This window comes from Lingula anatina, chromosome 1 (assembly GCF_051362555.1).
Source record: "Lingula anatina isolate TDL-2025a chromosome 1, LinAna3.0, whole genome shotgun sequence".
In the NCBI taxonomy this organism is placed as follows: Eukaryota; Metazoa; Brachiopoda; class Lingulata; order Lingulida; family Lingulidae; genus Lingula; species Lingula anatina.
The window spans coordinates 7,296,340-7,311,250 of NC_141767.1; the positions used below are offsets into that span (position 1 = coordinate 7,296,340).

At 36.7% G+C, this 14,911-nt stretch overlaps 1 protein-coding gene across 1 annotated transcript; it reads left to right on the forward strand.

Annotated features, from left to right (window-relative positions):
• Positions 1–30: 30 nt before the first annotated feature.
• LOC106170188 (uncharacterized) lies at positions 31–13,174 on the forward strand. Its single transcript, XM_086999374.1, has 11 exons — positions 31–266; positions 1,292–1,457; positions 1,988–2,186; positions 2,400–2,510; positions 7,018–7,152; positions 7,460–7,532; positions 9,292–9,585; positions 9,910–10,013; positions 10,237–10,511; positions 10,771–10,979; positions 11,136–13,174. The coding sequence occupies exons 1-11, from the start codon at positions 80–82 to the stop codon at positions 11,624–11,626; spliced, it is 2,244 nt and encodes a 747-aa protein (XP_086855500.1). The 5' UTR covers positions 31–79; the 3' UTR covers positions 11,627–13,174.
• The last annotated feature ends 1,737 nt before the right edge of the window (positions 13,175–14,911 follow it).

A 14,911-nucleotide genomic window follows, 5' to 3' on the forward strand; every position in this document is an offset into this window, starting at 1 on the left:
TAATTCTATTCTATTTATAGCCCGGGTTTTTCCATATAGCGCAGAATAGGAAAAAGTTGATGTTAGAAGCTTCCAGGAAATGGAGAACAAGCAGCAAATACAAGTTTTGTTGAAAGATGCTGAGGGAGAAATTAAGTTTGCCCTCGAAACTTTAAAAGAAACAGTCGATGGCCATCGACATAGCAGTCAGTGCATTGAAAAGTTAGAATCTGCACTGAAAAAAATGAAAGACATGGGGCGTTTGATTGGAGAGTGGGCGACTTTTGGTAAGAACTTGGTACTTCGCTCTGCAGTACTGCCCCCCTCCTCCACACTCACGCACGCACACACACACACACACACACACACACACACACACTTAAAAGGATTTTTTGATTTTCAGAGATTTCTAAATTATATGCTGCACATTGGACGGAGACGTTTTAATTGTTCATTTAGAGTGCCTTTTTGTCAAAAATATTTATATTTGTGTTGAATTGAATTGTGATGTAATCACAGACCAGACAAATTAAATAGGGGAGAGTGGGGCTAGTGGGCCCAGTTAGACATTAATGAGTTAGAGTAAGCCCCATGAACGTTTTCAAAGTAAGCCCCATGAACTAAGCTACATATGCAGCATCATTATTTTTCAAATATAATGCCAGAGGGATAACAATTTGACTAAAAATGCAGTTGAAGTCAGGGGCCAATTAACTTGGGGCAAGTTGGGCCCCATATATACGAAAATGAAGTAAGTATCCCATGAAAAGGCCTTGAAATACATTTTTATACATTTTAAATTTATTAAATTGATTTTTGAGAGTCTTTGATGAATACATAGTTCAAATGAGGCAGATTTTTTTAGGTTTCCATATGTCGTGTTGTTGGCTATGGTCATTTTACAAGAGTATGTGGCCAATTTTTTTACCTCGCAGTTACTTTTTCATAGATTGACAGGGGGCCAACTTATCCTGGGGTCCAACTAGCCCCGGTCTCCCCTAATCAAGTTCTCAATTCTAGCAGCAGAAATATTACTTTATTAAATTTTCTTGCACAGTATCTACCAAAGTATACAAATCAAAACATACTAAATTTTTAATTTGTAATAAATAAAGAAACACTATGACAGTTAGTAAATAAGTAAACAAATAATTTATTTATCTGATATTGGTAGAAAAAATTTGAAAGTGTAGTTTAAGTCTCGTTCCAAACAAGCTAATGTATATATCTACTAGTAGCATACTCTCATATGATGTCACAGGTATTTTTACCCCTAAAATGTTTTTATATATGTATATTATTTCTTTCTTAGAACTTTTAAACATCCAAGTAGACCTACAAGCAATTGAGTCAGGGAAATGGACCAAGCTTGGCCAAGGGGCATTTGGTGTCGTATACAAAGTCAGCTATGCTGGAGGCACCGTGGCTTTTAAAGTTCTTACAAAGAGCACACTTACAGGAGAGGAGGCTCTAGTCAGGTTGAGAAAATAGTTTGACATCAAAATTTTCAAAGAAATATACCCACTGTTTATTTAACTGTGATACAATATATAGGTTGCAGTAGGAAGATTAGATTTTTTTTCATCTGAATTTTAACTAACTGCAAGACAAAAACATATCAGCATCATGTGTATGGGTCATGTGACATCAATGAAGGCCTTCATCAATGTGAGTGAAATATTCCATGATAACAAAACTTTTACATCATTTTGTGAAAGTCATCAAAATTTGAGGTCACACCCACAGTCCCTTAGTATCATTCATCTTCTATTAACTTAATTAAATTTAAAACTTAATCGTGAAAATGTGCTTAATGCAGCTTTTTTGATGCATGACAAATTGAAAGGGTGAAATTCATTGACATATCAATATGGGAGAGGGATGCATCATTAATGGTGTCAAACTGGAGTATTTTGCACTTTTAATGGATTGAGTTATTTAACACATTAGACTATTATACACTTATATGCAGCTTTTAGTTTATATATATCTTTTTCTCAATTCACAGGCATTTAAATCATGATAATATAGTGGCATTTCGTGGCATTGGCAAGTTGCCCCATGACATGAACATTGATTTCATGTCAAGAGAATTCCACACTGCTCAGAAAACCAAATTTCCTGCAGGTGCACAATACATTGTGATGGAATACATAGAAGAGACACTGCTCAAGTATGTTCTCAGACAAGAGACGCCAGAAAGGAAGGTGAAAAAAGCTTATCATTACATAAAAATTTTAAAGCAAAACTATGCTAAAGAGAGAAATATATACAAACTTTTAAAAATAAATTTGATGTTAAATATACATATTTTTTTAGGTGCATATACACTGTAATCTTCTCTTGACAGTTTTTGAACATTTTAAAAGCATGCCTTTTACGTTTTTACAAACTGTAAATTTCTGTGATTTTGAATATAGGGACTGTCAACATCCTTGACCTGGCAGCTTGCCAAGCAGATTGCCAGTGCCCTATACTACTTGCATTCAAATGGTATTGTCCACAGAGATTTGAAGCCAGACAATATATTGGTACGTTACTTTATTGTGCAGACATTTAAATGTTTTTTTTAAATTATTATTATTATTTTGCCCGTAAGTGCCATGTGTTTTTGTTTTACTTGAAATTTGCTGAGTGTCTACAGTTAACACAATCAACACAATTATAGCCTATATACATTCACAACTATTTCAAAAAGCTTCATATTCCGTAAACAATCAATCATGGAACATCTTCATCTATGCTTGAATTTGACCTTTATCCTACATCTTCCCATTAAACATTCTCCCCACATTTACCCAACCTTACTTCTCCACAGCTAACACACATACATCCTTCCCTTGAAGGTGCTTACTCCTGCTGGTGGTACAATACCAGGAGGCTGATCCTCTAATCTTAACTAATGTTTTTGTTTTTATATAAATCAGGCCTGTAGCCAGGGGGGATTCGGGGGGTTTGAAAGAACCGCCCCTTTTGCTTGGTAAAGGTCCACTCTGGGTAAAATTTGATCTAGGTACATGAAGTTTTTATGGAAAAAGGTCCACTTTTTCAGAAAAAGAACCCTCCTTTTGAAATTGCTGGCAACAGGCCTGTAAATATTGTGGTGATGTTGATTGCTGTTTGGTGTCTGTATATTTGCCAGCATTGCTGTTTCATTTGGATCAGGTGTTTTCCTTTCATTTGCCTTTCATTTTTAAAGATCCTAACTGGATAATTTTTAGAAGGTGGACATTGAAACAATGTAACAAACGTTTTCTGTTAAGTCTTACTACATTCAATGCATATTAAAGAACCCATTGTTAGTAAGAGAAAAGAAATTATAGACATTACTATAATGCAGGGGCGGATCCAGAGTTATTTTCTGACAGTCTTCCAAATTATCTTTGTTGATCTATCCTCCATTTTTGACCGTCTTCCGACAGAAAAAATTAGATACCCGTCAATGTAAACTTGAAAATCTGACCGTCTTCCAGAAGACCCAGAAGACGCCCTAAATCCGCCCCTGTAATGCCCCATGAATTTCCATGTGCTTGTCAGATTATAGGGTATAAAGGTAAGTTTGACATATCGGGAAGATTTCTCTTTTATTTTAATTCTAAATTGCCTCTTTTGGTCTGATATTAAAATCTCTACTGTTGTCGAAGCTATTGTGCGATCAAGCAAAACAATCATTATCCCTCACCACGCATTCAGGTAAAATATGTAAGTGCGACAGTGCAGTTCTTAATTAATTCTCTCGTTATTTTAATGATGATAATGACAATGCTGTTTTGCATCCCAAGCCATTGTACTGATCATTATCTTGCACCTTGGGAAGACAAATAGTGCTCAAAAGGAAATGGAACGCAGGGGCAACATTGCCAACAGTTTGTATAAACCCAAAAATAGCCCATGGCTGATTTTTAAACTGCCTGAAATTCACCAAAATCAAGATTGTTCAAAATGTATGGAAGCGTATAAGTGCCACAACACACAACAAAATCACTCAACACACAACACAATTTCAACATGACACATTTAACTTCTCGACACAACACCAAAGAAAATCGCAACACAACACATTAACTTCTCGACACAACGGAAATAGATGGCGCTTTCGGCGCGGACGTCTTGGAAAAGCCTCAAAAACCCACAGAACGATTCTGTGATTGTTTCCTTATTTTCTCAGGGCATTTATAATAATGTGTCACTTTTGGGTCCAGGAAAAGCGCACTTTTGAAAACATTGTATTACAGATATGTTTTAATATCAGATAATTTGTTGTGAATGTTGCATATTCTATGCTGTGTGTGTGTATTGAGGGGGGGGGGGGGGGATTGATGTTGAGTGTACTGAAGCCGAGGGATATATCGTTACTTGTTCCTGTGCTCGCATAAATTGAAATTCTAATATTGTAAATGCAACATAAACATTTGATAATCAATGCAATGTATCTTATCTAAATAAATTAGTACAATAAATGTAATCTAACACTTGCAATTTTGCTCCTTATGTTTGTAAGCATGCAATCTCAAGGGGTGTTCTATATAATTAATTTATAAATAATAGCATAAAAACATTAAATACTGTTAAAAATAACATGTTGTCCATCTGGCTGTTACAATATTGGAATTTCAATTCATGTGGGCACAGGAACAAATTTTGTTTTATTCAGTTTAATTTGGAAATGTCAAATAGTGCAAGCAGTGTCAAATAGAGCGCTGAAGTTTCGTACTTCAAAAACGATTCTAATGGCCAGAAACCAGAGTCGTTTTTCGAAAAAAACGATTCTGGCAGCCAGAGACTAGTGTCGTTTTTCAAAAAAGATTCTGAGAAGCCAAAATCGTTCTTGTAAAGAGAAACAGGAGCGGAGGGAGTGAGAGGCAACCTGTGATTATTTTCTACCGCGCGACCAGGTAACCCTCACCGTGAAAGCCTCTCCTCACCGTGTGCTGAGACCGAGACGGTCGCCGATTATTGCCTACGGGGTACGGGCAACCCTCATCGAAGAAGTATGCTAGGGTGTTTACAGTGTTATGGTCTTTCCTCGCCGCGCTGGGAGGCCGAGTTGACCGTCTGTACCAGTCACAGTCAGCCTGCACAGCGGAAGCCGGGAATGCAGTTTAAGTGGGGGTGGGGGTGGGGGAATAAGGGTGAGGTTGAAGAGGGTGAAGGCCCCCACGGGGACTGCCTTTGTAGTTTGAAATAAAATATTTTTATTTAATTGCATTTTTGAAAAGGATTCTGATGCCGAGAAACCAGTGTCGTTTTTCGAAAAACGATCCTGGCAACCAGAAACTAGTTTCGTTATTCAAAAACGATTGTAAGAAGCCAGAATATTTTATACGGGGAGAAACAGGAGTGGACAGGGGAGAGGCAACGTGCGATTAAAGTCTACCGTGACCAGGTAACCTTCACTGCGGAAGTTGGAAAGGGTGTTATACGTTCTCTTCTCGCCGTGCGTTGATACCGAGACGGGAGCGGTCAATGAAATAGGTGTATTTTTTTAAAAAACGATTCTGGCAACGAGAAACTACTGTCCTTTTTTAAAAAAACGATCCTGAAAAGCCAGAATCTTTCTTTTTTCAATAAAATAAAAAATGATACCTCAAACTACAAAGGAAGAACCTGAGGGCCCTTCACCTTCCTCATTCTATTCCGCCAACCCCAACCCCACCAAAACACCCTTCACGGTTTTCGCTGTAAAGGCGGCCTGTGCCTCGTAGAGGCGATCATCTAGTCTTCAGTGCACGGCGAGAAAAAAAACAAAACTCCCTGAATACCCTGCCCGGCATTGGCGGTGAAAGCTGCTTGTGCGCCGTAGGCAATGATCGGTGACCGTCTCGGTCTCAGTGCACGGCGAGGAGAGACCGTAACACCCTGTCCGGCTTTCACAGTGAGAGTTACCTAATCGCGGTACACGCACACCGCTGGTTGCCTCACCCTTTGCTCACCCCTGTTTCTCTCCGCAAAAATGATTCTGGTTTCTCAGCATCGTTTTTGAAAAACAACACTAGTTTCTGGTTGCCAATTTCGTTTTTGAAAAATGAAACTGGAAACTAGACACTAGACACTAACTTCAGCGGTCTGTGTCAAATTACAAGTTCAGTGTTACTATTTACTATGAAATGCTAGTTAATGAAGCACAGATGTGCATTGAATGTATAAATTGTCACATATGATATTGGTCGGTCTGAGTACAATTAGAACACTAGCTGTAGTTTTTGAATTATTTTTATTATTTTTAATTTTAATTAATTATTTTTATTTTCTGTAATTTTCGGTTTATTTATTTTTTTGTTTTAGATTCCCGGTATACTATTTTTCAGGACAGCTGATAATTTGAATGAATCTGTTACTGTTTATAAGTGAAGAAAATTTTCTAAAATTTCATAATTATCCACTTATATTTTCAGTCAAATCCGCACCGATTGTCCCCAGCTACGATATATCCCCCGGCTTCAATACTCTCAACATCAACAATACCCTTCTCCCCCCTCAATACACAAACACACACACACACACACACACACACACACACACACACACATATCAAAGAATATGCAACATTCACAACAAATTAACTGATATTAAAACTTCTCTGTAGTATAATGTTTTCAAAAGTGCGCTTATCCTGGACCCCAAAGTGACACATTATTATAAATGCCTTGAGAAAATAAGGAAACAATTACAGAATCGTTCTATGGGTTTTCGCGGCTTTTCCAAGACGTCCGCGCCGAAATCGCCATCTATTTCCGTTGTGTCGAGAAGTTAATGTGTTGTGTTGCGATTTTCTTTGGTGTTGTGTCGAGAAGTTAAATGTGTCGTGTTGAAATTGTGTTGTGTGTTGAGTGATTTTGTTGTGTGTTGTGGCACTTATACGCTTCCATAAAAATGGCTTACTAGTCGAAATTCATATGTCCCAAACAACTCCAAACAGCCAATTCAAGATTGGTTGATCCACACCTTATGTACTGTGACATATGAACACAAACAAAAACACACACACGTAAACCACACGTTCTTGTAAAAATGAATGCAAAGTGAATTCTCTTTCAGATTGACAAAAGTTCCCTTGAAATGCAGATCAAGTTGTGTGATTTTGGACTTGCGTGCCACAGTTACCCCACTCAGAATAATAATACAGCCAGTGAGGCCCAATCTGCAAGTGGTACGTCTGAGAATTCAGAACAGGTTGGTTTATAAACAAAACTTAAAAGGTTTTTACAGGATTCCTAGAAAAGTTAGAAATTTTCATGAGTTGTAATTTTGAAGAAAATTTATCAAAAAATATTTTGGTTTCACTTAGACAATGTGAAACTTATAAATGGACAGCTATGAAAAGATAGATGTTTGACAGATAAAATTGAAAAACCTTAACTCATTAAGGAAGAAATTTTAGCAAGAATTTTTTTGTATTAAGTTACATTATTAACATAGGAAAATGTCATCAGGTTAAGTCAAACTTCATTTAGCTCATGTTAATGCATTCCATTTCCAGGATGAGATGTTTTTTCATGTTAGATGGGCTGCACCAGAATTATGGAAAGAAATGAGTTCAGAAAGAAGTGAAGGTGTGTTATGTGTTATGATCACTTTCTGTCTAAGACCCTTTTCACATCATGTTTTTATGTATTAGTTTTCATGTATCAGGTCCCTTTTGTAAGTTCACTTCTAACTGTTTCAGCCTGTCAAAATTAATTTAATTAATTGGTAGTGGTAAATGTGGAGGGGGGTGACTCTCTTATGTAATAGCTGGGCAGTTATGTAAGTTGTCAATCTCCAAGTATTTGCAAGGGGGATCTAGGCACTTTTTCTTCCAAATCCCTACACAGTTATATAAGTAGAAATGTAAATTCAACAATTTTCTTCTAACAAAAATAAGCTTTCCCAAGACTGAAAGTGAGATCATTTTCTAATCACCATTTACAATTTGAAGTAATGATGCTGGGGCCCCATCGATGTAAGTAATATTATTATTCTGCTAGCCTTAAGAGAAGAGGCCACAACGTTAAGGCTTCGTTCACATGGAAAGTCTATTTTCTAAAAATCTATTTTCTATTCGCAGTATCTTATGATCACGGTCTGTGCCCTGAATATCCCGCGGCGTAATTACTGGCAGCGCGAGCCAGTTACTTATACAAAGCTGTAATTAATTCTCGGCTGTGCTCGCATTCTATAAAATCTCATCCTTAGTTGCCGCATCGCTTGCCATCGGATCATGACGGTTGCACTCGTATCTGTCGTGTGTATGGCTTCTTCATCTTCTTTGTCTTGTTGTTGCACAAAATCGACAAACAAATTTTTCAAAGCAACCGCGACCACCATTAACTTTCTAACTTCCTACTGCGCATGCGTCAAGGTATCAGAATCTCCTCCGAGCACAGCCGAGAATTAATTACAGCTTTGGAAGTAACTGGCTCGCGCTGCCAGTAATTACGCTGCGGGATATTCAGGGCACAGACCGTGATCACAAGATATACTGCGAATAGAAAATAGATTTTTAGAAAATAGACTTTCCATGTGAACGAAACCTAAGAGATACATAAGGAATACTTCACGATTTCTGGCTCTGCTTACAGTCTAACTTTTTTATTTTACTTATTTATTTTCAAGTGTTTTCAAACAGAGGTAATGACGATGTATAACTAATACCTACCATGCAATATCACCTTATCAATGTAAGATCTAGCTAAACGATAACAAAATATAAAGATGCAGCTATATACTGGTAGTGTACGGTCAACTGTGGACTGACTCCGTTATAAAGAGAATAATGTGAATAACATAATTGCAGTAATTTGATAACTCAAAATCAGAATGGAAGACTGTCTACATACATGTCCTCTTTAAAAATTCCGACCATGTTCCAGAAGTAGGTTGAAGACAGTATGGATCCATGCTTGCATGATTTAGATACAGATAGACTGGGTTCCCATACCTTGATTGATCTAACAGGATCGATTCATCTCCAAGGGGTTTCATATAAGAGGCTTAGATGTCTGGCATGCCTCCTGAAGCTGCTAAATGATAGTTCAGTAGGCAAGCCAGACAACTAAGCCACTTAAGCTGAGAGCAATTTAGCAAGAAACACCTTGAAGATGGATCGATCCACAATTAGTACGACGGGGTCTGAGAATGGTTCCATAGACACTGCACTGAAATCAGAAGCAATACCACATTTTTTATTTTGCATGAAATAAAAAGTATCAAGCATAAATATGTATTTAACACTGCAATAAAAAATCTAGAAAAAGTAAATTCAGAATAGATTTTATATTTAATTTTCAATAATTGTCTGGGATTCTTTCATGTGTTACACATTTATTATAGGCTACAGTGGCAGTTCCAACCTTTCTTCTCAAGAGGACCTCAAGCATGGAGATATATTCTCTTTTGGATTGGTTATTGGCTTCATGCACACTGGTGAAAAGCCATGGAATAAATGGAAAACACTGAGTATGGATGAGCCATCATTGCCAGAAAATGGAAAATATGATCCATATAAAGAAAATATGCCCATGCAGAAACTTGGTGGCCCATTGAAAGATGTTTATGATGTTTGTAGAAGAGAAAAACCTGAGGAACGCCCTGGGGCAGAGAAATTGATGAAAGACTATTTCAGTAGTAAGTACAGTATATACTTTTGTCACAGGTACTAAATATTTTTTTAGGTTTGATTTTATGATTATAATTATTCAAGCTAAAAAGTCAAATATCATAATTCTGTCCCTTTTCTTTAATTTGTTTTAGTTAAGCATGATGTTGCCTTGGAAACGAGTGTTTGAACTACCTACATGTACAATAGAAAAGTAAATTTCTGCTAGAGCAGTATACATGTTTATTCCTTGGACTATATTTGAGCATAAAATTTGTAATAAACTGGAATGATCATATATGTGTCTCTTACGTATATTATTGGTAACAAACTAACAAAATGATCATTTTTAGGTGACAAAAATCCCTACCAGTCAGAGGCCCTCAAGGCAGAGTTTTTTGTTTGTGGATTTCTCAAAGATACCAAGATATTTGTGGCAGACTCTTTGGTTGATGAGGTTTGCCTTTTTCTTATCAGCTTTAAAAAATATTCTTTATGTTGCAATTGTAATCTGCTTTACACACATTAAGACCCTATATGTTCTTAAATTTACTGCACCATGTTGACTTTTCATGTCAACATTCCTTTAATTTTGCATGTTACTCAATCAAGTTTATTTGATAGCCAATCAACTGTGTGTCTACACTGCTCCTAAACTTTGACACAGTGTCTTCTTTTAGACTTCAGAGGGTTACTACCATAGGCGGTCAGAAAGACCTCAGGGTTACAAGATGGAGTTTCTACAGTGCAAGATAATTTTGAAACCAAATAAGCAGCCAAATTGTGATTTGCCACCTGATTGGGTTGAAGAGCAAAGGGAAACTTATAAAGCCAGCTATAAGAAGTTTAAAAAACAAGCAAAGGATAAAATTATTGATGACAATACTATCATTGCCCTTAAGAAGCTTGTAACAGACAGGGCAGGTGAGGAAGAAGATCAAAAAGTTGAAATGGAGTAAGTGTGCTATATTTGTTTGTAAAAAATGTATAATTTGTTGGGAGCTTTATATTAAAATAACATTGCACATAACTTTTGCCCCTATTATATGGTAAACTGAAAAGCAAACAGGAAAAAAAAGATCTGGTTTCACAATTCTCTAAATTAGTTTTTTTTTTTAAAGTAGGAAGCACATGTAATAAATAACTGATAAGAAATCATCAGTCCAGAGATATATTAAGATATAATAATAATAATTGCGCAAAATATCTTCTAGGTTTGCTGAGACTACTTATGTTCACCACCGAGCAATGCGTGAAATGTGGAGTGCCTTGACAGAGCATCAGCGCAGTGAGCTTGTTTCCTGTAAGGGGATTGTGGAACCCTACTACAGTACTTCATTTGGACTTCATGTAGCTGTGCTGACCAATGAGGGCCCAGGAAAACCTCAGAAATTTATTTTTCCACAAAGGTCAAGAAGACCAGGTAGAGAATGAGCTTGAAATGTTCATTGCCTAGTACAATAATTTGAAATTGAGGTATAGATATTAAACAGACAATATTCTTACCTTTTTCAAGTTTATAATAATCTCTTGATCATATAATAAATTTATTACTTCTGTCTTTTTTATGTTATTTAAGGCATGGCGAGCCCTGGAGCTTTTACTTGTGGAGCTGTTGAAAGTTGTTCAGTGAAGGATTACATTGACCCACATGCCGACCCTCTGTATCTGTCTTTAATCAGTACAGCAGCAAGAGGTCTGGAAGAAGAACTAAGAGTTGAGCTGAGGGGTGGAGACTTGGAAGCAATTTGTCTCAGTACCATTTATCTTAAATACGACACTCATGAATGGGGCATCTGCGGCTTTGTCGACTTGACAGACGAACGTATCTCAGAGGACCACAGACTTAGCTACAATCAACTCAAGTCAAGATTTACGGCAGGACCCAAGGATAAGTTTGAGCATGAAACAGTCCATGCTGTGGATTTTGAGTTGGAACCAATGGTGGATTTTGTTCGCGAACATTACCAGACCTTTGCAAGCTCAGCCAAGCTTGTGGTTGTCAAAGTTATGCAGACCTTCTTTGGAGTACATGAAGTTGAACGTGCATTCCAAGCAAGAGACATGTAAACAGACAGAGTTAAAGAAATATTTGCTGGCACAAGAAAACTGTGATGCTTGTATATAATCACTTTTATGCACGCTTTTCTAAGCTTTCACAATTAGATGTAAACATTTAATTACACTTTCATTAACTGAGATTCTGTACTGTTGTTTATGTTTAACAGAGGGATTTAGACCTTAAAGGTTGTTATGGATGTATATAAATATATTTAACAATATGTGTATATATTTGACAATCTTTCAATAGTAATTAAGCAAAGGATATGCAAATAATTCATTAAAATCACAAGATAAACCTAGCCACCTTGGAACACTGACGTGATAATGTGTAAATACTAAATAGAAGACCATGTTGTAGATGGGCATGAGAGCATTAGAGAAGACAATCAAGCAACTGGGGTCAGGTATGGCAGAAATAGAATGGAATAATAGGGGATAAGCGCACCAGAGAAGACCATGGAGCAATTGGGGATGAGTTTGACATAGAAGACAATAAAGAAACTGGGCATTAGTGACATTAGTGTGCCAGAGAGGTGGACACCTGGGGATGAGTGCTCCAGAGAAGATGGTGGAGCAATTGAGGATGAGTGTGCTAGAGAACATAATGGTTCTACTAGAGATGAGCACACTAGAGAAGAAAATGGGGCAACTGGGGAAAAGATAGTTGACTGCATGTGCTACCCTTTATCAGGGCCACTAGTTCATTTCTGGCTTTCCTTTGGGTGCACATCTGTCCTGTCTATCTAGAATTTTAACAAAACTACATCATCACCTCAGGTAGAAATTGAGTGGCATTATGCACCTTTATCTCGTATATTGTAGCAAAAGAACAGGATTTTTGGAAATTATTGATAATCTGATGTTTTGTAAGGGATGCAATGAAGTCATGTAGTTCTAGCCTTATCATGTGAGATTAGATCATATTTGATATTGTAATGTGGTGCCCCCGGTGATGCTGCGCCTTTGCTCAGTGAGTGAGTTAGTTAGTTATATATATATACTACTATATGGCAAATTGCGTGGCTTTAGCCTTATCATATATATAAGTAATATATAAAAATAATTTATTAGTTCTAGACCTTTTTACAAAGGCTCGTTTACTAATTGGTTTCAAAAGTAGAAAAATGACATACATGTAAGTTAATAACATATTCATTGCATATACTTTTATATAATTTAATCCTTCACAACCAGTGGTCTATTTTCATTACTGATAAATGTAAGATGTGTAGTGTTTACAGAGTGAAAAATACCAACGCTATTCAACATACTCTTAGACATAGGTAGGCTATTCATCAAACAGCTTTGAAATGTACAATGACCTGTATTACTACATGTATATGTATGATGCAACAACATATTGGATATTTGTAATGTGGCACTCCTCTGTGATGTTGCTTTTAGTCATGTCATGTGAGTCTATGCCATATGGATGTTGTAATTATCGTATTGGAGAGATATTAATTTAGAGTATACATGTATAATAAGAATAAAAAGGACTGGTAGTGGGTAGATAGAGGGACCCTTGCACTGGAAATAAATCTGTTTTGGACATGCATGACTTGTTTATTCTACTTGATAAGAGAACCAATTATATCTACCTGAACTGTTTAATTTTGTAAAAAAAAAAAATTCAAACATATGATACAATTGAAATTCAAAACAAAGCATGTTCCTTAATTTTAAATAAAAAAGGGTAGGTCACTGCAGAAAGTTTGTTCCTCTTTAGAAGGGCACCCTGCAAACTGTGCCCCACCCTTCCCCAGATTATACTTTTTCTGAATTGTTCAGGATCACATAGTAGCCTAGGGACTAGCAATACATTTATAAGTAAATAACTTCATCATTATCCTTCGCCCTTGGGCAGAATGGAAGCAGCAGCAGAACATCTTTAGATCAGAGTTGTTTCTCTCTCATTATTGAAAGGCTCTCAGTTGTCTGCAAACCAGTGCCATCCATGATGGTACCTGAGTAAGTTACATATGGTCTTCTTTATTGAGCTTTTCCCGTAGGTGATGTCCAAAATATGAGTTTAGAGACTGGCTGGTCTAAGGTGCGGGCACAGTGTCCTGCATACTGTAGCCTCCTTTTCCTGATAACAGATGATAACAGTGGTAGTGATCCATACACATCTGTGTTTGGAACGTGATCTTTCCAGTTGATATCTAACACCCTCTGACCCCCCTCCTCTAAACCCACCACTGCTTTGATACATGTATATTGTTATAGTGAGTAATGACGACATCGATCTGGAGCTTTCAAACCTTTATTCACCGACTCTCTTTTTTTTACACAATTTCAAACTCTTTTAAACTCTGTTTTCTAAAGAGTTTTCCAATTTCCATGTTGCAAACCGCCATTCAATATTTCCTTATTAGGTAATTTCAGAGAGACTTGTTTTCAATTTAAAACATTAAAAATATTATTTGAATTACTCATGCTTGGACCTTGTCCATCTCGAGTTTGCATGCGTTTTACACGTGTTAGAAACGTGCAAATCTACTGAAAAATTAACCAATCAAATCAGACTTAATGTGACTTTGAAATGTTCCATCTTTTCTTACTACGAGAACAATATCTACACTTGTTGACTCAGACCACATTCCCATAGATTTTAGATCGATCTATCCCTGTGGGGAGTCTCACTAGATTACTGTCAGCTTAGCCGGATCAAGCGTCTGTCCCGCCTACTAAAAGCTGTAAGGGGGTAATTAACTATGGTGCGCACTCGGCTGACTGCAATTTAGCGTGAACCCCCAGGGAGTTAGGTCGATCTAAATCTTAATATCTGGATCGATCTAAATCTCTGGGAATGCACCCTTAAAGAAATTTAACTTGCACTCAACTCCTTTTCCTTTTACACATTTGATTCCGTTTTAACTGTTATCTGTAATTATTGAAAGTGTAAGCTATTTGCTTCAAAACATATACCCCTTCTTCAAAAGAATTCTAAAACTTTACAACATACGCTCCTTTTTTTCATTTAAAGCAAAACTAAATAATATCAAATTCGTAAATTAACAAAAATAATCATGCTTTCGCGATGTAGTAAGAGATATCCCTTACAAAATCTATGCCGCATGCATTAATGCTCAATGCATTTACAAATAGGACAATGTACCATTGTACTACAGTAATAGTAAGATCAGAACAAATTCCATTCCTTGTCATTTTAAGAATAAGTCGTCGAAATCGAGTATACGACATTTCTCGATCATCATCAATTATTGATGATAACGCTTAACAGGAATATTTAAACGTCGGAGCAAAAGTACAGTAACAACAACTAAT

Coding starts and splice junctions, on each gene's coding strand:
- LOC106170188 (XM_086999374.1), top strand. CDS start 80: ATGGAGAACAAGCAGCAAATACAAGTTTTGTTGAAAGATGCTGAGGGA. Junction 7,153..7,459: donor CGTCTGAGAATTCAGAACAG/GTTGGTTTATAA, acceptor TTCCATTTCCAG/GATGAGATGTTTTTTCATGT. Junction 7,533..9,291: donor GAGTTCAGAAAGAAGTGAAG/GTGTGTTATGTG, acceptor CATTTATTATAG/GCTACAGTGGCAGTTCCAAC.